Source organism: Dysidea avara, chromosome 13, assembly GCF_963678975.1.
Source record: "Dysidea avara chromosome 13, odDysAvar1.4, whole genome shotgun sequence".
Taxonomy (NCBI): domain Eukaryota; kingdom Metazoa; phylum Porifera; class Demospongiae; order Dictyoceratida; family Dysideidae; genus Dysidea; species Dysidea avara.
In genome coordinates this window covers 16,673,892-16,700,102 of record NC_089284.1, presented here as the reverse complement: position 1 = coordinate 16,700,102, position 26,211 = coordinate 16,673,892, and the positions used below count along the sequence as shown (strand labels likewise).

At 38.4% G+C, this 26,211-nt stretch overlaps 2 protein-coding genes across 6 annotated transcripts in view; one reads left to right on the top strand and one right to left on the bottom strand.

The window, feature by feature from the left end:
• Nucleotides 1–26,211, top strand: part of LOC136242697 (trichohyalin-like) — a 51,915-nt gene that overhangs the window by 4,559 nt on the left and 21,145 nt on the right. The window lies entirely within an intron of this gene.
• Nucleotides 991–25,049, bottom strand: LOC136243407 (uncharacterized). The gene is made up of 6 exons (XM_066034918.1): nucleotides 24,664–25,049; nucleotides 13,634–13,978; nucleotides 4,770–5,726; nucleotides 2,525–2,662; nucleotides 1,255–1,634; nucleotides 991–1,200 (listed from the first exon to the last, which is right to left on the bottom strand). Exons 1-6 carry the CDS (start codon nucleotides 24,992–24,994, stop codon nucleotides 1,174–1,176), a joined length of 2,178 nt encoding a protein of 725 aa, XP_065890990.1. The 5' UTR covers nucleotides 24,995–25,049; the 3' UTR covers nucleotides 991–1,173.

The following is a 26,211-nucleotide window of genomic DNA, read 5'->3' as shown; positions in this document are numbered from 1 at the left end:
CCTGCTTACATGCTTTCACTCTAAAGATTCATACATTACCTTATTGGTCAATTACACTGCAGGTGTTTCAAAACTGGGTTTTTGTATGGCAAGAGGTATATGTGTCACTGCAACATCAGAACTGAAAGTGCATAGGACAAGTTCTGAACTTTTGCTTGCCATGCAGTAACTATAACTGCAAATTGTGTTGACTTTAAATTATGCTCAAGTTCATTTCTCTTTGTGACAGTCGGTAAGGTAAACATCAAAATGTAGAAACTGAAACTGTACCATGTGTACACAACCTGTATGTAATGTAGGGTATACTGTATACAATTGCCTTAGCTCGCATGCAGTTTAACTAATTAGCTAGCCTTGCATGCATGCTCCACTATAAATTATTATGTACTGCATAAGGATCATGTACTTTAAAGCACTATCGACATACATGCTACACAGCAAACACTAATATTTATGCTTGGTTCCCAATATATTAATTATTGTTGCATTAGTTCTCATGTAAAGCAGCAAAGGTTTCGTTTGTTCTATACAGCACGTTGAAGTCACTGGTAGGGAAGATGCACTGAATAATTAAACTACATTCCTGTCAAAACCACAAACAATAAACTTTAGTGTTTTGCATCATTAATGACATAAGAAAACCTCATGCTTTTTAAAAAATGTGACATCACCATGTATCCTACATAGCTTCATTAGCAGTGCTGGTGTTTAATGCTTAGTCCCTCTTCGTGGCATTAAAATGTTTAATGTGGAGATGGTCCTACACATAGAGCAGGTACCAATGCTAGTATTATATAAACTCAATTATATTTGCAGTCAACTTGAAGGTGGTTACTATAATAAGGAAAGGGATAAAGGTTGAGTGTAAAATTATATTTGTATATAAGTGGTCTATGATTTAAACGTTGTAAATTTAAAATTTCCTTAATGGAAGCCATAAAGTTCTGGATTTTTATATGGTATGATACTATGATTATTATGCGTATAATCACATAACGGATTGTTTTGCTTTGATGAATACATAAATGCATAGGGTAAAAATTACACATATAATGGGAACAGCAATGCACACATACAAAATAAAATTACAAGTGTATGCAGTCAGTTTCTGTTCTTGAGTCCAAATTCATGTCGATAAATGCAAACACATCATTGACAGGGAAATTACCGATTTCATTCAGCTTTGGGTTCTCTTTGCTCCTACACACAAACAAGAACATTTTCATGTATACAACAAACATACATGCAGTATACCTCAAACTTTCTCCTATGTTCTAGACTAGCCACCAACTTCTTCACTTCATTGTCTCTTTCATACTCATCATTAATTGACACATACTGACACACCTTGCTGACTAATGCTGAACATAAGATTAAGTGAGCTCCTTCCACAGTGATGGGATTGTCTCGTACTAACACCTTTCTGATTGTGTGATGATTTTGTATGGCTGATCCAAGGGATTTTGCACCACTAAGAGCAATACTACATTTACAAACATCTAATTCGCTGATCTTGCTTGTGCTAAGAGCTCCAGCTATGGCAGCAATGCCATCATCACCAATATTGTTCCATCCTAACTCAAGCACTTGTAAACTATCAATCCTCATCAAAATGTCACTGATACATCTGGCACCTGTAGGGATGATAGCATACATCATTAGCAGATCTAGAAGACACTATTTCAAAGGGAGAGGTTGGGGACCTTTAGGTTGTGATAGCCAAGAACTATACTTCTAAAATGCACAACAAATGATATAAATGTGACCAAATTTTTGATAATTGTTGATCTATGCACACACCAGTGAAGTTCACTTTTCACCATGAATAGATAGCCACACCAATTACATCACAGCCATGCCTCTGATTTGTCCAGGCTGCTTTTCACGAGTGGATTTCTAGAGACATGTGCCAGCTACTGGGAAAGCTCTGGCACCTTGTAATGCCACTAACCAGCTGAAACATGAGACTAGAGACATAAACAGCCTTACATTTCTTTAATTTTCAGTGGAGACACCATATGACCCACTCGGCCATTTTCTGTTCATATATCAATCACCTAACCACCACCACCCATGGTGACGTGCTTGTGTTACTGATATCGTCATGAAAAAAGCTGCTCAAAAATCATGGTTATATCAATAGCTAGCTTGCTATGGATTGAATTAAGTGAAATAAACACTAAGGTTGGCTGCATTAGTGGTGAATCAAATTCGTAGCTTTTGACCTTCCCAGGTTATACAGGATTAAAATGTTTAAAATTGAATATCTCACAATCTATTGATGTGTGTAGATTAATGGTTTTCCTAAATTAGGTCACATATTCTATAAGAGTATGTGACTGCTCTATTATAGCCAGATGGCTTTGTAGTGAGCAGTTTTTCTGCATCTCATCCATTAGCGCTCTTTTCAATAGAGTATGAGTTCCCATTCTGTTTGTGTGAAGTTTGTCCTAAAAGTCTACCCTAGCTATCTTCACCCTAGGTCTGTGTAAAGTCATTAAATATTTGTCTAGCTTGTACTTACTTTTTGCAGATAGTTTGCATTGGTCTACCCTCAGTTTAGCAAGTGATTTGCTATGCTGTAGTCCTTCCAAGATCAGTGGCATCCCAGCATCACCAATATTGTTCTGACCAACATCTAATACCCTCAGTGAAGTACTACCTGTATTGAAAGTAGTCAACAGCACATACATGCAAGTTATCCAGCACAACATACTGTCTTTACACCAGCAAATTTTTGCCCCATCATTACATGTATTATGTATATCATCAATTTAGTGGTAAAAATATACCGTGTAACGGGAATGATTTGCAGAAGAAAACATTCGCGAATGATCTACTAATTCCTCATTCGCAAGAAAACTTTTGCAGTTTATTGCATGAAATAATTTAGGAAATGGGCGCGCGCCTACAATCAGTTAGTTATGGACTGGGGAATGCTCGACTCTGACACATTGCGTAGATCGCCGATTTTGCAGTTGAAGTAGTTTAATGTGTTTATTTTGTACCTATTTTAAAAATTGTTTATTTTTAAAATTTTTATTAACGCTCACGACAATGACAATAATTGATAGGCACTGGGGGTGGCACTAAAGACACGCCCATGCACAGTGAATCATCTGGCTGTAGTAGCTAGCAATGGTTTCTTTCCACCGTCACTTACCTAGCTACTGTCACAGAAGTTTTGCATCTCTGTTCGTGTGCCTCATTGTAGTGTCATAGCAGTTTAGCTAGCTAGTTGCAAGGTGAGTAGCTATGCACACTTGGTATAGTCTTTTGTTCATTCTTTACATCAATGATTTTCCTTCGCTATTAAAAGAATTACTGCCCTTTTTATTTGCTGACGACACCAAGTGTATACATACAGCTAAGACTGCTGAAGACTTCAACATTATACAAGAGGACCTTAACATAGCCAGCAACTGGTCCGTGTTGCATAATTTATCATTTAATTGCTCCAAATGTGCTGTTTTACACTTTTGGTGCAACAATAATAGTACAGCTCAGTACTCCCTCAACAATAACAATATTGAATCGACAGAACTGATTAAAGACCTTGGGATCATGATATCTACTGACCTCTCCTGGTCTGCTCATTGTAATATGGTTGTGTCCAGAGCCTACAAACAGCTAGACTTAACCCGTCGTAGTTTTACAACCAACTGTACCTTGACAAAGAAACAATTATACATCTCCTTGGTGCGTTCTCAACTTATGTACTGCTCCCAAATCTGGCGACCCAATCTTGTTCAAGATATCCAGCTTTTGGAAAGGGTTCAGCGGAGAGCCACAAAGTACATTCTTAATGATTATACTTCATCCTATAAAACTAGACTATTAAAGTTGTCGATGCTTCCCCTCATGTTTACTTACGAACTAAATGACTTATTATTTTTTATTAAATCCATCAAGAATCCATCTTTACACTTTGACATCTCCAAGTGGGTCCATTTTAACAGCAACAGTTCTACAAGATCATCAACCCATTCCAAGCTAGTTCATAATTATACGAAATATAGCACCTCCCGCCACTTTTATTTTAACCGTTTACCATGTTTATGGAATGTACTGCCACCTTTAAATCTAGATCTATCTATAGCAACACTAAAGAAACAGTTAAACAACATCTTCTGGGCCATTTTCACTTCAAACTTTGATGACAATAATTATTGTACTTATCATGTTGTATGTCCTTGTCATAGGTGTAGTTCCACCCCAATTACCCCTTTGTTAATTAATTAGTTTACTTGTAATTTTTGGTTGCTCCCTTGTAATCTTAACTTATAATTGGGTGCTGATAGCTCTTATCAGCACACCAGCTGCTGTATTTTATAGTCTAGTTTAGTTTTATACCAACCCCCCAGTTTGTATCCATGTCTTTCAGCAGCAAAATCACAATAATAATAATAATATACGAATGTTGTATAAACTAAGGCATGAATTGTGCGAGGAAGGTTGGAGATTCAGTGCTAGTATTAGCCCATTAAAGGTACAACCTTTTCAGGTTAAATTTTTTTATTGTAGGAAGTCTTGCAAGAAAATATTCACAAATGTAAAATTGCAAAATTCGTGAATGTTTCTTCCGTGAATCATTCCCGTTATATGGTATAACAATCAAAAATTAGTTGGCCATTTTATAAATATGGAAACTTTTTTGTAGGCTAGCTAGCCACTGAAAATTTGTCCGACCAAACTGGATTTTAGTTGGAAAATGGCCAATGGTCGACTGTCATTTCTAGTACTATGTGACCAACACATGATCAACTTACTTTTACTTACGATCCTCATTATGTGTGTAAACCCATCAATGGTGAGGTAGTTTAAACTAACATTAAGAACTTGTAGTAGCTGCCCAGTGGAGTTCTTATTGAAGTACTTCATTAACAGTTTAGCTCCTTTATCTCCAATGTGACAACATCTCATGCTCAACTGTGAAACTGGATACGATGACAGCACGTAGGAGACACACAAACATTCGTAAGGAACTAAATTCCTATTGTTCATGGACAAAGTGAAAGGTAATGCTGACCACAGTGAGCCAGTTTTTTGAGATTCATAAATACATTTCGCTGCAGTCACAACGTCAGTACTACCTGATGACAACTTGGAATAGACATGTTGGTATATAGTGTGTGATGATAGCTTTGTTAGACCACACAAGTAAATAAAAGGATTGGGGTATTCATGAAAGTACCCCTTAAATACAGCAGGCTGTTTCTGTTGTGGTAATGTTGAAATGTAAAGAGCACACAAGAATTCTTGGATGGTCAAATGTGCAAAGTTGTAAGTGCATGTATCAGCAGGTAATTGGTGAATATGTGTAGCTTTCAACAGACCATAGCCATCCCAGTCAGCTGTCTTTACCTCTATGCCACAATGGAGGAGATCTTTGACTGTGAATATAATTTTCGGATCTTTCCACTTCTTTTTAAACATTCCCATTTTCTCTTCCCTATTGCTGTACCAGTCAAAGAAAGCACAATAAGCTAACTTGCTCAACAAGTACACAGTCACAACTGTTTCTCTGGGGATACCTTCTAACATGCGTAAAAAGATTTCAACACTTTCAGGTGGAACATTAGTTGCTGCTTCTTCCACAGCTAAAGAAGACACAGCCCCCTCATCATTGTGCTTTCTAATTTGCCTTTGTAGGGTCATTACAATAAATAATTGATACACTTTGGTCAGGGTAGATGGAAGCCTCCTCTGGTTCACTTGAAATATATCTGCAATCATTACTAGATTCATAGGAACATAGCACAAGCTGTAGATGTGTGGATAATCTTTGAGTTGTTGAAGGAACTCATTAGCACATTGAGGATCATTAGAAAAATATTTTTGTAAAAACTCCTTAATTTCTTCTTCACCAAACCCCACCACTTCTATTCTTCTACCACAATCTAGTTTTTCACAGGCATGAGGCCTAGAGGTTATCAGAACAGTTGCTTCCTCTAGAACAGTACAATTTTTGACCAGGCGCACAAAAAAGCTATCAAGAATTTGACGTTCAGGTGCCAATTCATCTAATCCTTCCAGTATTATCAGACATCTAAAACCTCCTGACTTCTTTAACTGCTCAAAAGCTTCTTCTCCAATATGTTCCATCATTGTTTCTTCCAGTGATCTTTGTTGAAGAGACCTCAATGGAATCAAGATTACAATATCAAAATCCTTTGTCAGAAATTTCTCTCTAGCCCATCTCACACAGATTTCATTGGCAAGTGTCGTCTTACCTATACCTGCATAAACAGCAAAGCATTCAGTTTGCACAGACACGTGTAATTATACAGTACAGCAGTAATGTATAGTAGGGACCACCTATAAGGATTGTAATTTCTTACCAAGAAAATCACCAGCTAAACACTATGATTTATTTGTTTCACTAAGATCTTTGAAACAATCCTAACAAGTTGCTATAGAATTACAAAATCTGCAGTTACACACATATTTTCTACTGAAACTAACTCACTAGATCACTCACTGTTAAGTTCAGATAGCACTACAGGATAAACTAAAACTAAATACCTATTTCTTTCACAGAAAATCGTTGCTTACATCCAAGAAGTGCTTATCATAAGTGTGGCATTCCATCTAGTAATTCTTACTATCTGTGATGGCAAACTCGATGCTAGCTAGTGGCAAAGCAAAAACTGGCTGCCACAATTGAAATAATGGTTTGGAATAAATGGCTTGTGTGGAAGGTGGACTACAACTTAAGATGGAATCAGACTAGTAATGTATATATAACTACATAAATATACAAAGTAGTTATATACACTACTACCATCTTAAATCATAGTCCTGTAAACTAGAGTTGTGGCCACCATGTTAGCTTTTGTGATCGTGATTGGCTGCTTTGAGATCACTTGCTGAATGTATTGGTGATGTTTGGTGTTGTGCTGTAGCCTCATGATTGACTTTTGCATAATAGAACAAATAGAAGGAAAAATTAGAAATTTTAAGTTGGATTAGAGATCAAAGTGTAAAAAAGTAGCGAAACAAGGAAATAGCAAAAAGTAGTGAAACAAGAGAGAGGTTGCCTATACCTGCAGATATACTCCCTGGTCAGGGATTAAGTATATATATATATATATATATCTGCAGGTATACTTAGGCAATCTCTCTCTTGTTTCATGCGGTGTGCGCGGGCTCATTAGTTATAACTATGTTAAACAAACAAGTAGAAGGAAAAATTAGAAATTTTAAGTTGGATTAGAGATCAAAGTGTAAAAAAAGTAGTGAAACAAGGAAATAGCAAAAAGTAGTGAAACAAGAGAGAGGTTGCCTATACCTGCAGATATACTCCCTGGTCAGGGATTAAGTATATATATATATATATATATCTGCAGGTATACTTAGGCAACCTCTCTCTTGTTTCACTACTATTTGCTATTTCCTTGTTTCACTACTTTTTTACACTTTGATCTCTAATCCAACTTAAAATTTCTAATTTTTCCTTCTACTTGTTTGTTTAACATAGTTATAACTAATGAACCCGCGCACACCGCATTAAAGAAAGAATGGCTCCAGGCATGTCATAAAATTAATTTTGTGTCTGAACGTGTGCCCCAACAATCCATTACTGAAAAGTGCAGTGACCATTATGCTTTTTTCTCAGCTATGTTCTGCCCGTTACTCAATGATACAAATGAAGAACAGCACGAGAAGTATCTCTATAATCACTATGGAAAATACAGGTGATAAACTTAATAGCTACCACCACAGCCACAGGGAAGCCATACTGTGCTACCACAAATTGACACCTTGTGTTGTCAGCAAAAAGAACTGGGACAAAAAGGAGGACAAAGGTAAGTGTGTATTGCAAGTACTGTTTTTGGCGAAAGGGCAAGTCTCAGGTGACATTGAATAGTGAAAACATCAAGCCCATAGCCTTATGCATTGTCGAGTCATGCTTGGCTATAGTTATTCAGTAGAAAATGCTGTTAAACAGAAAAATCTTAAAGTTTCATAGAAGTAGTTTGGAAGAGTTTGGGGTTACTATGAAGGCATTTTCGGACTTGGTTATGCTTAACCAATACTGCCAAGCTGCTTTGAAGGCTGTTTTCGAGTGATCTTAAAGGGTAAGAAAGCCCATAACTCCATAATCCCAGTACTACTGTATTGTATGATCGGGTGAACTGTGAAGTGTCTTTCTACCTATTAGGTGAGGTGTCATAGCAGTTTCAGCTGCTGGCACTTATACAATGTTGCACAAAACCGTGGCCAACATGATGAACTAAGGTAGTGGTTCATAATAGGGATTACAGTGGAATTTCTGCAAACCCCTAATAAAGCAGTCACAAAAACCACCTTAGAAAGTAGACCTGTCCATGAAACAACACTCAGTAGGCTTCTTATCAATCACTGAACTCAGACAAAATTTATCCACTTTTAGGCCAAAAAAGTATGCAGTGATGCTTACCGAGTCCTTCTGCATGCCCATGACCACTTTATACACCTGTATTCCACAGATTGTCATCCACCCAGCTTGATAAATTTCTAAGGGTACCAAGTTCTTCTCAGCCATTACTACATCCTCATAATTATAGCTACTACAGAAACCTTATAACAACTAAAATACAGGATTTCTTTTTGCAATGCTGTAGTGTTAGCTGACTAACTTTAAGCTCAAGTTTATGGCTTTATCGGCACTTCTCAACCTTAGACTATCATCAAACAAGCTCAAGTTTATGGCTTTATCGGTACTTCTCAAACTTAGACGATCGTCAAATTGACCTGGTTCACCAATTATCTTTCTCATCGTATACAGTGTGTCTGACATAAAGACATGATGTCGTATTGGTCTCCTGTAAAGGGTGGAATTCCATACTACATTGTGAAAATCATGAAGTTGCGAAAGAAAGATTGCATTCTGACCTGCAGAGATCCAGGCATGGATTGCATTAGGCAGAATGAAACTTTATGTCAATAAATCTAGTGTCATGTGGTTTGCTTGAAAATGTGCATCTAGTGTAGTTCCTCCTATAATCCTAGTAGAAATCCAAGGGCAGATCTAGGATTTCAGAAGGGGAGGGGGTGTGCTAACAGGGGCATTTATAATGGCTAGTTTGCTAAGAAAAGCGACAACTGGTTGATACAACTAGCTACAGTATCAAGACACATGGTAGTGTGTCGTGCGGCCCAAGAAGCCGGCGCGCAACAACTGTGAGTATATTAACAGGAAGAACGAAAACACAATTTTCGCACCTCCGTAGCTCTGTACTGCCTTGATGAAACAAGACGATATTGGCTGTGGACACGCCCTCCAACTTCAGCACTCCACATTCCAAATTTGAGCAAAGTCACTTCAAGCATTCCCGAGATATGCGACTTCAAAAATTGGCTTAGTTTCTTCGTTTTTTTCTTCTTATTTTTCTTCCTTTTTTTGCACACTTACAAAAACTGCTATAAAACGCGAACGCCATATCCGATTGCCTTGAAATTTGGCACACAAAAGGGGGGGGGGGTATAAAGGCGCATCTCGGTACCAACTTTGGCTGGAATACGATAAACAGGCAAAGAGTTATGAGCGATTATTCACGAAAAATAACACCAATATGTTGTCACGCCTACAGGGTAAACCGCGTAAGGGAAGAAGCTGAAAATTGGTGGGTGAATAGGTTAACTATTGAACCTCAAACCTTTTGTGGTTTGAAAGAAATCGAGGTAAAAACCAGGAAGATACAACGAAAAAACCAACAGTGTGTAACAATTACGCAATCGAGATTAGCTAAGAAAAAAACGACTGCTTTCCAGGTCTACCAGATAAACCGCTTGGGGTAATGCTTTGAAAATCGTTGTACAGATGGAGTAATCATCTTAGAAAGGCTCTTCAATGGTGTAGAAGAATCAGACTTAAAGCCACGGAGTTATAACACGAAATCCAACTTGGTGCAGCAAGTGCGAGATCGAGATACTCTAATAGAGCAGTCATCCTAATAGAGCAGTCACCTGAAGAGAATTCAAGAGATCAGCTAGAAACAAGTAACCTGTATAGAGACCCCAAGTCACCCTGTAGAGAAATCAGCTACAAACAATTCACCCTGTAGAGAGATCAGCTAGAAGAAGTTACCTTGTAGGGAGTTCATGCAACTATGGAAAGAGATAGTTCAGCTAGAAGAAATCACCTTGTAGAGTTCAGCTACAAAGAAACCACCATGTAGAGAGTTCAGCTACAAATAAATCTCCCTGTAGAGAGATCAGCTAGAAGAAGTTACCTTGTAGGGAGTTCATGCAACTATGGAAAGAGATAGTTCAGCTAGAAGAAATCACCTTGTAGAGTTCAGCTACAAAGAAACCACCATGTAGAGAGTTCAGCTACAAACAAATCTCCCTGTAGGGAGATCAGCTAGAAGAAGTTATCTTGTAGAGAGTTCAGTTACAAAGAAACCACAATGTAGAGAGTTCAGCTACAAACTAGTGACCCTGTAGAGACATCAGCTAGAAGAAATTACCTTGTAGAGAGTTCAGCTACAAAGAAACCATTCTGTAAAGAGCTCAGCTGCAAACAAATCACCTCTACAGAATTCAGCTACAAACAAATCACCCTGTAGAAAGATCAGCTAGAAGAAGTTACCTTGTAGAGAGTTCAGTTACAAAGAAACCACCATGTAGAGAATTCAGCTACAAACTAGTGACCCTGTAGAGACATCAGCTAGAAGAAATTACCTTGTAGAGAGTTCAGCTACAAAGAAACCATTCTGTAAAGAGCTCAGCTGCAAACAAATCACCTCTACAGAATTCAGCTACAAACAAATCACCCTGTAGAAAGATCAGCTAGAAGAAGTTACCTTGTAGAGAGTTCAGTTACAAAGAAACCACCATGTAGAGAATTCAGCTACAAACTAGTGACCCTGTAGAGACATCAGCTAGAAGAAATTACCTTGTAGAGAGTTCAGCTACAAAGAAACCATTCTGTAAAGAGCTCAGCTACAAACAAATCACCTATACAGAATTCAGCTACAAACAAATCACCCTGTAGAGAGATCAGCTAGAAGAAGTTATCTTGTAGATAGTTCAGCTACAAACAAATCACCCTGTAGAAAGATCAGCTAGAAGAAGTCACCTTGTGGAGAGTTCAGCTACAAAGAAACCACCATGTAGAGAGTTCAGCTGCAAACAAATCACCCTGTAAAAAAATCAGCTACAAACAAATCACCCTGTAGTAAGATCAGCTAGAAGAAGTCACCTTGTAGAGAGTTCAGCTATAAAGAAACCACCATGTAGAGAGTTCAGCTAGAAGAAGTTACCTTATAGAGAGTTCAGCTACAAAGAAACCATTATGTAGAGAGTTCAGCTACAAACAAATCTCCCTGTAGAGAGATCAGTTAGAAGAAGTTACCTTGTAGAGAGTTCAGCTACAAAGAAACCATTCTGTAAAGAGCTCAGCTGCAAACAAATCACCTGTACAGAATTCAGCTACAAACAAACCACCCTGTAGAGAGATCAGTTAGAAGAAATTACCTTGTAGATAGTTCAGCTACAAACAAATCACCCTGTAGAAAGATCAGTTAGAAGAAGTTACCTTGTAGTGAGTTCAGCTACAAAGAAATCATTGTAAAGAGCTCAGCTGCAAACAAATCACCCTGTAAAAAATCAGCTACAAACAAATCACCCTGTAGTAAGATTAGCTAGAAGAAGTCACCTTGTAGAGACTGAGAGTTCAGCTACAAAGAAACCACCACGTAGAGAGTTAAGCTAGAAGAAGTTACCTTTTCAGCTGCAAACAAATCACCTGTAGAGAGTTCAGCTACAAACAAATCTCCCTGTAGAGAGATCAGCTGGAAGAAATTACCTTGTAGAGAGTTCAACTACAAAGAAACCACCATGTAGAGAGTTCAGCTGCAAAGAAATCACCCTGTAGAAAATTCAGCCACAAACAAATTGCCCTGTAGATAGATCAGTTAGAAGAAGTTACCTTGTAGAGAGTTCAGCTACAAAGAAACCATTCTGTAAAGAGCTCAGCTGCAAACAAATCACCTCTACAGAATTCAGCTACAAACAAATCACCCTGTAGAGAGATCAGCTAGAAGAAGTTACCTTGTAGATCGTTCAGCGAGAGAGCAGCTAGAAGAAGTCACCTTGTAGAGTGTTCAGTTACAAAGAAACCACCACCAGGGAGAGTTCTGTAATAAATATATGTACTATACATATAATTTGTACATTTACTGATAAAATCAGAAATATTTAAAGTACATCTGCTTCATCTTTTCTTCTTCCTGTGGTAAAGAAAAAAAGGTAGGTTTAAAAAGTCCCAAAGCCGGCCATAGGCCGGCTTTGGGGTATACAAATACAAAAAGAAATGAAATCTAATCCAAAACAGCCAAGCTGTAAAAAAAAAGAGTGCAGCCCTCAAAAAGGCTATGGCGAAAAAAGATGTGAAATCCAAGGTGGCGGCCAAGAAATGGCTGTGATGGTAGGTTAATGGTAAAAATTTTAATAACGACAATTCAGGTGAATTTTGTGCCAAGACCAAGCGGCACAAAATTCACCTGAATTGTCGTTATTAAAATTTTTACCATTATACCATCATAGCCATTTCTTGGCCGCCACCTTGGATTTCACATCTTTTTTCACCATAGCCTTTTTGAGGGCCGCACTCTTTTTTTTTACAGCTTGGCTGTTTTGGATTAGATGGTATATTGTGCAAAGCACATTTAGCATGCATGTGCATACTCTATCTAGGGCAGTCTGGGGGCATGCCCCCACAGAATTTTTTTGCTAATTTAGCCTATTCAGTATTAAATCTGGTAATACTTTTGACTGAAAAATGATGCCACTTTGTTTAAGTGACTCACAATGCTTGTAAAGCATTATGAGTCATCTAGTGTAATAATGATGAAATGACACCATTATTCCCGACAGTTGTAATACTAGCTGTCATATAAAGGGTATAGTTGTCATACAAAGGGTACAGCCAGTAACTAAAATTTTATTCTTTACATCTTAAAGAAGAGGAAGGGAAAGATATGAATATATGAGCCACACATGATCAATACTTGCCATTAATTTTATATTTGAAATACCATAATTTAGCGGTACATTAAATGTAGCAATTTTAGAATTTTGGTTTTTTGCTAATTGATTACATCAATTCACGAATTACTAAATTTTGTATATGCTAAATTCATCAATATACAGGATTGCTTGTGTACTGCTTGGCTTAAGGTACAGCTAGCTATTATAGTGTGCTGGCTCAAACTATAATGTCCAAATAGTAACAATGAAGAGAGGGCTTGAGAGGACTAGACTCACCAGTGTGTGTAGAGTACACAAAGGTAGACTTTTACAGCTAGGGGGGTCTGGGGTGATGATCCTTCTGGAAATTTTTGGAATATAGCTATCACAAGATTGAATCTGGAAGCTATGTTTAACCAAATACTGAAAGATCTGGAAGGTCTGGATATCACAACCACCGCCAGGTAAAGTTATCCTGCTGGTCCCGTATGTCAACACTGTCAGGTGTTTAATATAGTTCATTATTATAGCCTGTTTAAAAGCTTTATTGCTCACATAGGTGAACACAGCCATTCACACATACTATTTTGCACATCAATTCCAGGTAACCAGGCATGTACAGTATATAAACTATACAGTTTAAAAGATGAGTAAACAGTAAAGATTATGCATTTACCTGGTCCTCCCATTATCAATATTAGTCGAGGACAAGGTTGTTCCTGGTAATGGAAGATGTCCCTCAGATCACTAAGTGGTTTCTTCCTCTTTAGTATTGTATCCACTTCACCTTGCAGTGTTAGTTGGGTGATCTTGTTTAAGTTTTCATCTTTTAGAGTGATATCCTCTTTCTCCACAAGTGCCAGTCGTACATACTGGATCACATGATGCTTTGGCCAGCCAGTTTTGGAAGTTGGCAACTGTCTGAGGTACCTGGTCTGCACTCGGTTTATAACTGTGACATCTATCAAGCATTTCATAGTTGCAGATTTACTGGTAGGCTTGGTGGTGGTTGAATAATAACCTACAGAGAACATTTATATGTAAGTAATCTACCTACATCAACTGAATGGGCTAGGCAACAGATAAAGGACTGTGATTACAAGCAATACAGCATTTACAATAGTTTCCATTAGCAGTTCCTATTGATAAAGTGCTCCAGTGACTGACACAAATCGAACAAAATCACAATTATTTTAACAACTTCTCACCAACTACAACGCATACACTTATTACTGTATAATGTACACACCTCAATCACGGGTATGGTGTACATGATTGGTTAACAAACTAAACATTAAGCAATAGAGATTTAAAAGCATCAACATTGTCAGTATCCACAAGTGATTGGGTAAATGATAGTCAGATTGCTCTTGGGAAAAGTGTACATGAAAGTGTCAATTTTTTGAAGGTAAGTGTAGGAATTTCCTGCTACTACTACGGGTGAAAATCACAAGGAATATCTAAGTACTAATTAACAATTTTATGAAATATAACATCGAATCATCTTTGCCTCTCCAATGATTGCCAGTCAAGTTGACTCAGCATAGCTATATTGGAAATAATCATCACTAAAGACAATTCTTCTCTATTCGGTGGACGCCAGTGTGTGAGTGGGGGTGACCAGATGATTGTGACATGTTCGCTGATAGGGTGGACATGGTTTGAATATTTGTTCTCCCTGAGTGCCAAAATCAAACAAGCAAGCCTCGAACTATGAGCAAAATTATAGTGTTAGTGCCTATAATGATGATTTCAGAATAATTGTAAACTACATACTTCTGTTACAGGTTGCTATCTGGTAGTTGGATGTCCCAGAGACCTTAAAGTGATAGAGTAATTCCCTAGTCAGTAATTAATTAGAATGAGCAAACTGTTCAGATCATTGGTCATTGAATGAAGTACTGCTGTTCAATAATACACAAGTACACAAAAGAATTTGGAATTTTCAACTAGAGTAGGGGTCTTAGCACATCGATAAAATGTACTGAAATGGAGTAGTGCACAACATTAAAAGTGTTATATCCCTATTGTGCATGCTCTTCCTTATGGTATCTTGAGCACAGTAGGGATATATCGTGCAATACTCCAGTTTGTTTCAGTACTTTTTATCGATGTGCCATGGCCCCTACTCTAGTTGAAAATTCCAAATTCTTTTGTGTACTTGTTTGTTAACATTTTTTTGTAAAATAAAATTATTATGACTGGTGAACCCATGCATACCACATCAAAAGAAAAGGTGCCGCATGCCCCAGCTACCAACTATCATTTCAAAAGTGAAGTATCCATTGCGCTTCTAGTGCTGGGGTTGCTGCTGCAGCTGGGGAGTTAGCTAAAGATCAGAGGCATCTAGGCAGGGTGCCTCTGGTAGTAGAAATCTTTGGTGTTTGGTCACCCTTCACTCTTCGAACTCTCCATACCATCGCTGATCATATGACTGCCAGCAACCAAACAAGCCCAGAAAAATGTGTTGCAACAACTTTCAGTCTCGTTATGGACAAGTAATGCTCGAATGATACTAAGATACTGGGGATTGCACACTGATTTTTCCTTCTCCAAGCCCCTCTCGTAATTGCACTTGTTACTAGGGTAGCTAATTTTTGTTTTAGTTGTAGTTATGTTATCTTTTGGATTGATGACATCATAGAATTTTTTTTAAATTATGCTCCGTTGTCAGCTAGGTTCAACAGCATAACAAATCAAGAACTGTTCGAAAGCACCTCTGCAATCAAAGTAGCCACTTTGATGAGTATACGGATGATTTCTGTTATACGAAGGGAAGCCATCACGTGCTACTGCCAAATTGACACCTTTTGCTGTTAGCCAAGATGAATGGGACACAAAGGAGGACACTAGTAAGTCCATGAAGAATGCATTGTACATACTGCGGTATGCCAAAAGGCATGAATCCGGCTGAAGTGATGTCAAACAGTGAAAAAATCAAGCCCGTAGCCTTATCCGCTATTGAGTTACACTTGTCTGAAGGCATCAGTAGAAAATTCCATTTAATAAATTTATTTAAAAATTCCATTTAATAAATTTATTAAAAAATTCCGTAGCAACTTGTTGAAAGCGTTTCGGGTCAATCTGAAGGTTTGCTTGCGCTTAGTTTTAGCTAACCAATACTGCCTCATTGTCGTCAGGGAAAGATGAGGCTGGTTTTTGGGTGATGTTTTTTTATGTGCCACGCCCAAACTTTTGTGGTTCCTATTATGATACTACATGGTGTTTGAGAAGTAGCAAACAATATAGGCTTTGTGGTTTCGCTCATTAACCTGCAGTGAACTGGTATGATTTACTTACAACTTGATCAATGGCGGATCCGGGATGGGGCATTTGGAGCAAATCCCCTCCCCATCTTGTGGAGGAGCCAGCCATACTTCAGATTAAAATACTAAACTTTGTCTCAGGCCAAGGTCAGTTTATAAAACTCATGAAAATATGCACATTTTACTTGCATTTACCTAAAATTAAAGCAAACTAAAATTAAACTAACTGTGAAATTGTCACCCAACACCTTCGTGCGCACTAAACGCATCTAAAAATAATTATCATGTTACTGTGGTTTAAGGCATTCTGAGCCTTGCAAACAGCTTTTATGACTTCACAGCCATCTACAAAGGCCATAATGGCAACAATCAACTGTGAGGCACTACTAAGAGGTGATTTTTTGCTGCTTCAAAAATGTAGCAACTGTTTTTTTAAACAGGATTATCTGGCTCTCCCCAACCACTAGTTTGTTTGTGCCCCTCCCCTTGCCAGCTCCTGGATCTGCCTCTGTTGATACCCAAGGAGGCCAAATGGCTGCTCTATTAAACCGTAGATACAGTGGGGCAGGCAGGCAGGCAGGCAGGCAGGCAGGCAGGCAGGCAGGCAGGCAGGCAGGCAGGCAGGCAGGCAGGCAGGCAGGCAGGCAGGCAGGCAGGCAGGCAGGCAGGCAGGCAGGCAGGCAGGCAGGCAGGCAGGCAGGCAGGCAGGCAGGCAGGCAGGCAGGCAGGCAGGCAGGCAGGCAGGCAGGCAGGCAGGCAGGCAGGCAGGCAGGCAGGCAGGCAGGCAGGCAGGCAGGCAGGCAGGCAGGCAGGCAGGCAATACTTTATAACTGTATCTATGATTGAACTGTCCAAACCAGAAGTCTGCATGTTTGTATTTTAGTTTGCTTTTCCACACCCACGTGAACTAAATGGCTTATGTAGGGTTACCAATGTAAAAAATCAAAATAATCTGCTAACTGTTGGACTAACTCTCACTTGAATAAAGCTGCAGTGGTGGTATATTCTATAGGGGAACATATTTACCATTTCTTCATGCGTCACGAAAATTTACAACACTAGACGTACAAAACTTAGCACTCAATGGACAAAACATGAAAAAGCAGCTCTATCAGGTACTCTTATGTATTAACAAAGGCTTAGAGTTAGTTTTTAATGTTTTAAAAGGCTTTCTAGTGAGATATTTAAGATAATTCATTAAGAAGGTGGTTTTACTTATGCCATGCCTGATAATAACAGTTTTACTGCTAAAGCTTCAGAGCTCAAACTTCGACACAACATTGTTGTGAACTGGTTAACAACTCAATTACAAAATCGGGCTGTTTGTTCAGTATAAACCTTGACTTCCACTATCACCATTGCAATAGTACAGTGATATTAAAGTTGAGATTTCTACTGAACAAGCAGCCGGATTTTGTAATTAAACACGACTTGTTGCTAACCAGATCATTGCTGTTAACCAGTTCATAGCAATGTTGTGTCAGAAGTTTGAGTTCCAACGCTTTAACAGTAAGGCTGTTATGCCAATTAAATAAATGTCTGTATCAGGCATGGGCATAAGCAAAACCACCCTCTTAAAGAATTTTCTCACTAAATATCTCACTAGAAAGCCTTTAAAAACATTAGCAACCAATTCTAAACCTTTGTTAATACATAAGAGTACCTGATATTCATGCTTTGTTCAGTCACCTCATGAATTTTATACATTCAATTTTGGGCGCTTTTATTTATGTTCTGTATATTGAGTATGCGCAAATCACAAATTCCCTCTACTGCCTTCTTGGGATGGAAATCACCAAAATATCTGCAAATCATGAGATTACAAACTGTAACTCCCAGAAACAATGATTTTTATCATAATACTGCACTTCAACCTGTCTCTGAGAGCAAATCTTCACCAAAAAGTATCTGTGATTTGATTGGTGAAGCATGATTGCCATTGCTGCATCATTCAGATTTTTTTTGGGATCAAAAAGTTGACAAAAAACGATTTTTCATCCACGAAGACCAAAGGAATGATAGCCAAAACTTCCTCATACCACAGTAGTAGTCACCCATCAGCAAAGAAGTCACATACCAAGTATGGTTAAATTCTGAGCTTGCTAACCATCCAGTATTGGGCTGCAAAACTCACACAAAACGGCACCCTTTTCTCATCACTTGCTCTCACAACTTAAAATCCTAATTTTCGGTGTAAAATAACTTCAAGATCCACAACATATAACTAGTACTAAGAGTTTTGTTGCTAGAACCTGTAAAAATAAACCAATAGGCGTTTATCCAAACAACTTTGGACTCACATGATTGAGTATGGCTATGGCTAATAGTATATAGGCCGAATTCATGTTGATAAATGTCAAGTTATGGCTGTTGAAACCATTAGACAAGACAAGTGCAAGACCAAGTGTTAAATCACCGTAAGAATAGAAATCACATGAGCCTGATGTTATGTGAATAAACGTCTATTGATTTATATTTTTTACAACAAATGTCGACAGAACTCTTGGTGCTAGTTATATGCTATGGATTTCGATGTTGTATTACACCAAGAATTATGATTTAAGTTGTTGAGTGAGCAAGTGATGAGAAAAAGGTATTGCTTTGGGCAATAATACTGGGATCGCCCAGATGAATAGCAAGCTCAGAATTTAACCATGCTTGATACATGACTTCTTTGCTGATGGGTGACTACTATTGTGGTGTGAGGAAGTTTTGGCTATCATTTCTTTGGTCTTCATGAACGAAAATCTGCTTTTGGATCCCAAAATCCTGTCTAAATGATGCAGTGACGGCAATCATGCTTCACCAATCAAACCACCAATACTTTTTGGTGAAGGTTTGCTCACAGAGAAAGGTTGAAGTGCAGTATTAAGATCAACTTTTCCAGGAGTTACAGCTAGTAGTCCTGTGATTTGCAGATATATACTTCAACCCAAAGAAGGCAATAGAATTTACCACCACTGCAGCTGTGTCCAAGTGAGATTTAGTCCAACATGTAACAGCAGTTAGCAAAGTATTTTGAAGATGTTGATTTTTTTACATTGGTAACCCTAGCTAATGCTAAAAGCAGCCTGTGAGAAATGAAGGTTGCACAGAACCAGTTTAAACCTTCCCAGTAGGTATGCTTCCCCTTTTGAGGTGGTTTATTCGTGCCAGCTTGAAAAATGCATGAAGCAAGTTCTTGAAGATGCCTTTCACAATGGGCTAGCTATAGGTGTACAACAACCAAAAACACTTTTGTCTGCAGACTGCCCAGCTACTGTAGTTGATACACCTAATGTTATTCACACTTTAAAACTTTTAGCTGGGGTCCGCAACGTGAAATTTCAACCTCCAAGAATCAACTACCAAATTACACACAAATGCTAGGCTAGGTAGCTACCACTTATAAAATGCCAGATTGTGGCTATTTTTCATTAATGTCTTGTTGCGCAAATCGGCTAATATGTTTACAAATTACTAGATTTTTTGCTATATCTTCAAGGAAATGTCTTTATACACTCTCTCAACCTTTCTTACTAAACCAAAACCATCAGTGGCTGCATTGTTTGAAGCGATTTATAGCCGCAGCATCGTGAAAACAAAATTTTGGACTGGAAAAAGTTTTGATGCTACTGGAGCACACAGCAGTGATGCCAAAGTAACCCTCCCAGGTCAAACTGCTCTGGCACGGGTTCAGCTACTACCACACCAAATATCATCGAATTCCAAAATTGTTTGCCATCTGGCTGAGCTTGACGGCTGTCAAAAATTCGTCAAAATGCTGATTTTATCCAGTTAGAGGAACTTTTGCAAGCCAGATGTGCTAGTTTGCTTCTCAAAATGCTTGCAAGACCCATGGTCAATTGCCTTCATTCACAGGGTTGGTCTGGCAGCTCTTCTATGACCTCAAAATCTGCAAATGCCAATATTGATGAATTTTGCTGATGTTGACCAATTTACACTGCGTTATAGAAATCTTGCACACCAAATGGGATGATTTGCCTCTTTAAAGTCTTACTGCATCCTTATTTAGTTGTATTTATCTATAGGGTGGTTCTGGCGACTCTCTTATCAAGGTCAACATCTGTCAAAATGTCTATTTCGCCAATTTTCACCAGTTTTACAAGTCAAATATGGGTCATTCCATGTCAAATCAGCCTGGAATTTAGGGTCACCTCTCAGATTTTGACAAAACTTGGTGTGTTTGTAGTACCTGTGGTGCTTATCACTTGTGCAAATTTTTAGCCCCATACACCACATAGTTTCTGATTTATGACCTCAAATATTTTGAATATTTCATGAAAAATTGGTTCATCTGTAGATACAAAATCAATTGTAACTTCACACTGTGTAAATATTTTTAAACTCAATATTCACTGATGGAATACTGTTGATTGACCTTTCCAGTGATCCCTAAATTATGGGTTATCTACTTAATTATGGTTTGAAAGTACTTTATTTTAAACTTTAATATTTCAAAAAATGCTGCTTGAAATTCTTTGAATTTTTTAATGAATAATGAGTGGATCATGGTCTATGTTTGATGAAATTTTTGTGGTGGGACCACAATGGGCTCGAGATATAATGAATTATGTTGATGTATGCAGTGGAATTTTGTAGTCTATTATTGCTGTATGTGAGTGTACACCTCCAATAACTACTCACAAGGCCATGACAAGTTTGTCTTACAGAGTAAAGGTGTCTAGGTACAGTGCAACCTGTATTAGTGACCACCTGTATTGAAAGAACATCTATGTGCTGCAGTTTTTTAATTGGATATTTATTGCATAGCACTAAAGCATCAACTTTTTCTAGCAAATCCAAAAATGGTCCTTATTAGACAGGTGGACTTTAAATTACAGATCTAACCACCATGTGTCCATATAACATATCATGTGAATGTTCCATCATCTCTTTTGAAATACATTCTTTATTGAGTTGAATCCCACTGTAGTGGACTTAGCCCTATTTAAGTTGCGTATGTGGCTGCATAGGTACGTACAACAGAACTAAAAGGATACCAGGACACCTTGATAACCAGGATGCCTGTTTATAATCCCACTCTAGTGGTACAATAATATATATAGACCAAGATACTTCTGTGGCTTCTGTGATATGAGCACTTTATTATTATGGTCAGGGGATTTGCCGTATACATGCATTACTTACATCTGAATGTGTGAAATTAATTACTAAATTACTTTACATTCATGACCACTTTGAAGATCAAGTCATAAATTCATGTATGTACATAGTCATGCAGGAGGTACACACGTTGACCCTTGTGGGTTCTATGTATCACATGTACTGACAGTTGCATTTATCAGGTGTACAGCAGGTGCCTTCTTTGATTCTAAACCAGCACACTCATATCACAATTCAGTCCTCATAAAATAATCATTAGCATTTCTTGGCTTGTCACTCTTGGCTTCTTTTACTGGGAGAAGAGCTGGCAGTGACAAACTAGGTGCCTCATTCTGCGGCAGGAAGCTGTACACCCATACATTTAGTTTTCTTTTATTACTGATTTATATTATTATCTTTTATAATTATGATAAGAAAAAAATCACTCCTCTTCAACTACCCACTTGTCCTGTTGAGATACTGAGCAAACTCTCAATCTCACCCCACATCGCATCATTTTCGAATAATGATTGTTCTTATGTGACTGTCTTCTAGTATATTTACGTGATGATCCGTTCACTTCATTCCATGACATTTTTGTAGCTGTGTAGCCTTTTTATTGTAGCTGTGTGAATTCACTGTATATGCAGCTAGCTGTAAATAATAAATTAATTATAGGCTATTCTATAAGGGGGCCATGCAAGCTGTATGGGTTCCCTGTGAAATTTGGGGAAAAGTTGCAAGCTGCAAGTTAGTTTTACTTCAAAATTTAGCAGGCATTTTCAAGCCTTTAAAATGCAAAAATTCTGCAGCTCCTGGGGGTTGCACCGCCAAGACCCCCTTGAACTTCTAATAGAGCCATATAGCAAGTTTCATGCTGTCCCCTGTATGTCAGGTCTGCAATTAACTACCTACCTACCTAGTACCTAGTATAGAAAGTCTGAGAAGCAACAGATAGGCTTGAGCACATTTATTTAGCTAGCTAGCAGTGAAATATCACTAAAATTGCATATTTGAGTGTCTAATTTTCAACAATTTCCTGTGGGGGCATGCCCCCAGACCCCCCTAGAATGCTCATGTTTAACATTTAGCAGACTGTGCAGCAATTCCTCTCTTATTGGCAGCACCATGTATATAGTAGCAATTTCAACATACACTGTGGCCTGACCAACTCAATTTTCCCTTCTCTGTCCCTGATACAGTGTATTCCTTGGACCATAGATAGTGTTGTTTTTTTGAGAAACCACAGGCTTGTCTTGGGTCCAATTGTATGTAGAATTATAAAGTGAGATCATGAACACATAAGGTGTCCGTGTATCCTTTTCGAGGAGGTCTGTTGTACCTATGCAGCCATGTACGTAATTTGAATAGTGTGTGGAGTGGGGCCATAGGCGATTCTAAGGGGGGGCCCCTGCTGAAAAATAACCATTTAAAAATCTTGGGAGTATAGATTGGCATTGTTATTTTTAGCATTTTAAATGTTTTTTTGCATAAATTTTAGGCTGTTTTCAAGTCTTATAATTGCGAAAATCCTGCAGCTTCCCTCCTGAAATTCTACAGCCATACAACAATAGTCATGCTGTTCCCTACTTGGTCCCCCCTCTAGGTCAGGTCTAGAATCGCCACTGCATGAATGGGGCTAAGTGTGTAAGTGCACTATGGCGGGATTTGACTTAAAGTATTTTCGAAGGGATGGTACAACATTCACGTGTTTATGGATGCATGGTGATCTCATTTAAAGTCCACCTGTCTAATAAGGACCATTTTTGGAAAAGGTTAATGTTTTGGTGCTGTACATTAATATCCAATTAGATAAACTGCAGATAGGTGGTCTTTCAATACAGGTGGTCACTAATACAGGTTGCACTGCATGTACCTAGACACTTTTACTCTGTAAGACAAACTTGTCATGGCCTTGTTGTGAGTGGCTATTGGAGGTGTACACTCTCATACAGCGATAATAGACTACAAAATTCCACTGCATACAACATAATTCATTATATCTCGAGCCCATTGTGGTCCCACCACAAAAATTTCATCAAATATAGACCATGACCCACTCATGATATTCGAAGAATTTCAAGCAGCATTTTTTGAAATATAAAGGATTAAAGTTTACAATAAAGTACTTTCAAATCATAATTAAGTAGATATCCCATAATTTAGGGATCACTGGTAAGGTCAATCAACAGTCTTCCATCAGTGAAAATTGAGTTTAAAAATATTTACACAGTGTGAAGTTACGATTGATTTTGTATCTACAGATGGACCAATTTTTCATGAAATATTCAAAATATTTGTGGTTGTAAATCAGAAACTATATGGTGTATGGAGCTAAAAATTTACATGAGTGATAAGCGCTACAGGCATTACAAACATACCAAGTTTCGTCAAAATCTGAGAGATGACCCTAAATTCCTGATTGATTTGACATGGAATGACCCATATGCTAGTCTGCCTCTCTCATTCTTGCTGGACCCTTCCATCACCTTTGTTTATATACGCAGCTTTCCTCAGTCTCTTGGCACACCAATTAGGCACAACCATAATATCACTTACTGCTTATTTCATTGATGCCACGAAAGAATGACGAAGAAAAACCAGCAGAAATATTAAAAAACTCTAGTTTAGCTGTAAATATTGCACACTACATGTTTACAAATGAATACCGAAGTACAAATGATTACTTTAAAAACCACAATTGACGTGTAAGGTGCTAATGAGTTAATATATAGTTTCTACTGGTTTTTCATTGTCGTTCTTCAGCGGAATCAGTGAAACAAAATAAGCAGGGCTGAAGAAAGTTGCCTACACAGATGAAGGCGATGGAAGGTTCCAGCAAGAATGAGAGAGGTGGACCAGCACATTTGACTTGTAAAGTTCCTAAAACTGGTGAAAATTGGAGATATCGGAGTTTTTGATGGATTTTGACCTCAATAATAGAGCCGCCATAGCCACCCTACGGATGAATACAACTAACGCAGTAAGACTTTAGAGAGGCAAAGAATCACATTTGGAGTGCAAGATTTCTATAGCATGGTGTAAATTGGTTGATATCGGCAAAATGCATCAATATCAGCATTTGGCGGATTTTGAGGTCGCTAGAAGAGCTGCCAGACCAACCTAGGAGCAACACAGGATATCACAACAGCTTTTTAGGCATAGATTAAGTGTTTGGGCTACGTAAAATAGCTCATTAAGCGCGTGAGTTGAAACAAATTGTTTTGTGCGGCTGGACTTAGACTAATTGGTTCAGCACCACCTTAATATTGAAATGTGTAATTTTCGACTTATGCTAACACCTTTACGAGTTAAAAACAGTTTAGGTTTTCACCTCTTTCAAGTTGGTCTGCTAAAAAACTCTGTCTTCTGTTGGCCCTCAAAATCTCACGGAACTTTTCTAGGGCGCCTGGTCCAGCGGTAGTCAACTGTTTTACTATAATTCTGTTTTTGTCTACATCACTTGTCCCCAGTAATTGCATCCGTTGAGCGGCATCCCGTCCCATCAAACCCTCCTGGATGAGCTGATCTAAAATGTCTTCAGCGTCCAAGTGTTTAACAATCAAGTCACGATTAGCATTCAGTATTTTCTCCTTTTCTTCCAGTCTTGCTAATACGCTGGTTACAACCACGCGTGGTGAACTGTTGGTCTTGTCGTCAGCCATAGCAAGGGGGCGACACACAGGCACTCACAGTAGGTAGATCTGCGACCGCGGTCAAAGTCTAAGTCAAAGGTCAAGGCCACCCAAATCGTGCCAAGTCAACAGTCAAGGGCAAAAGTTTCCAATCCACAATCGAAAATATCGTTGCTAAGTCACCGTCAAAGATCGAAAAAGGCTCTTAGTCTAACCTAAGGTATCTATATGGATAAATAGTCCAAAGGTACATGGTGCCTTAGTTTGGACTATCGGTCCATACGAGCGCTAGAGTAGTGTACGGTATTGGAATACGGGGTGATTAGCAGTATACTAGCTACGCTGCTTTAGGCTTCCCACAATCAATCATGCTTCAGTGTTCTGTGCTGAATACTCAGCGAACGAGTCGATCTCGGAGTCGATTGACCTATACTGGACCTGAGTGAGAGAGAATAAACGTCTTAATGATTAAGACAAAATATACATTACAAGCATACAGGGGCCTAGACACAGGGGTACCATGTGCTGATGGATCAGTACAGGAGCCCTGGCAAGACTTACATTAACTAAAAGTAAATTAAATTACAATACACCAAAAAAAACTATATCTACATATATGTAATACTTAAAGTTTACCTAAGGTGGTCTAAAAGATCCCAGCCCGGGGAGGCTCTAGAATTAAAAATTCCGCTGTAAGAACAGGACACAGCAATGCGAGCTGCCTGCTCAAACAAGGATTTTACGGTTTTCTTTGGCACTTCACAAGCAGTAGCCATTTGAGCAATTGTTTCTGACAAAAAGTGGCCTAAACAACCAATTTCAATGGGAACAAGATTGACAGTTAAGGCCCCTATTTGGTGATTATTAGTTTCTCATCCACCGCCCGCATCCTCCTTAAGCTACCGCATGGTAAGCCATTATTTACTCTGCGCATGCTCAGAAGAACACGTGATACCAAACTGTTACAATTTTTGTTGATGAACACTACAATGCACTATATATCACCAGGAGAACTGTTGTTTTCCTTAGCAAATTGCTGCAGTGCCAGTTGCAATCGTGCTCTATCGACTTCATCAAAGCAGGCTTTCAGTTGACTGTCGAAAAACAGTTGGTGATCACGAAAAGTAGAATCAGCTGGTAAAGGAAATGTTTGTAGTAAGAAAGAAAGACAATTTGGACAAGGTCTGTACATAAGTGTGTTAATATTATAAAATAATGGCATAATGGTAATACCCTCCCGCCCGCAT

Excerpts from the sequence above, each read along its gene's own strand:
- LOC136243407 (XM_066034918.1), bottom strand. The coding sequence starts at position 24,994 with ATGGCTGACGACAAGACCAACAGTTCACCACGCGTGGTTGTAACCAGC. Across the intron at positions 2,663-4,769 it reads AATGAGGATCGTAAGTAAAA|GTAGTACTTCACTGAGGGTA; the intron begins GTAAGTTGATCA and ends CTTTCAATACAG. Across the intron at positions 1,635-2,524 it reads ATGCAAACTATCTGCAAAAA|GTGCCAGATGTATCAGTGAC; the intron begins GTAAGTACAAGC and ends TCATCCCTACAG.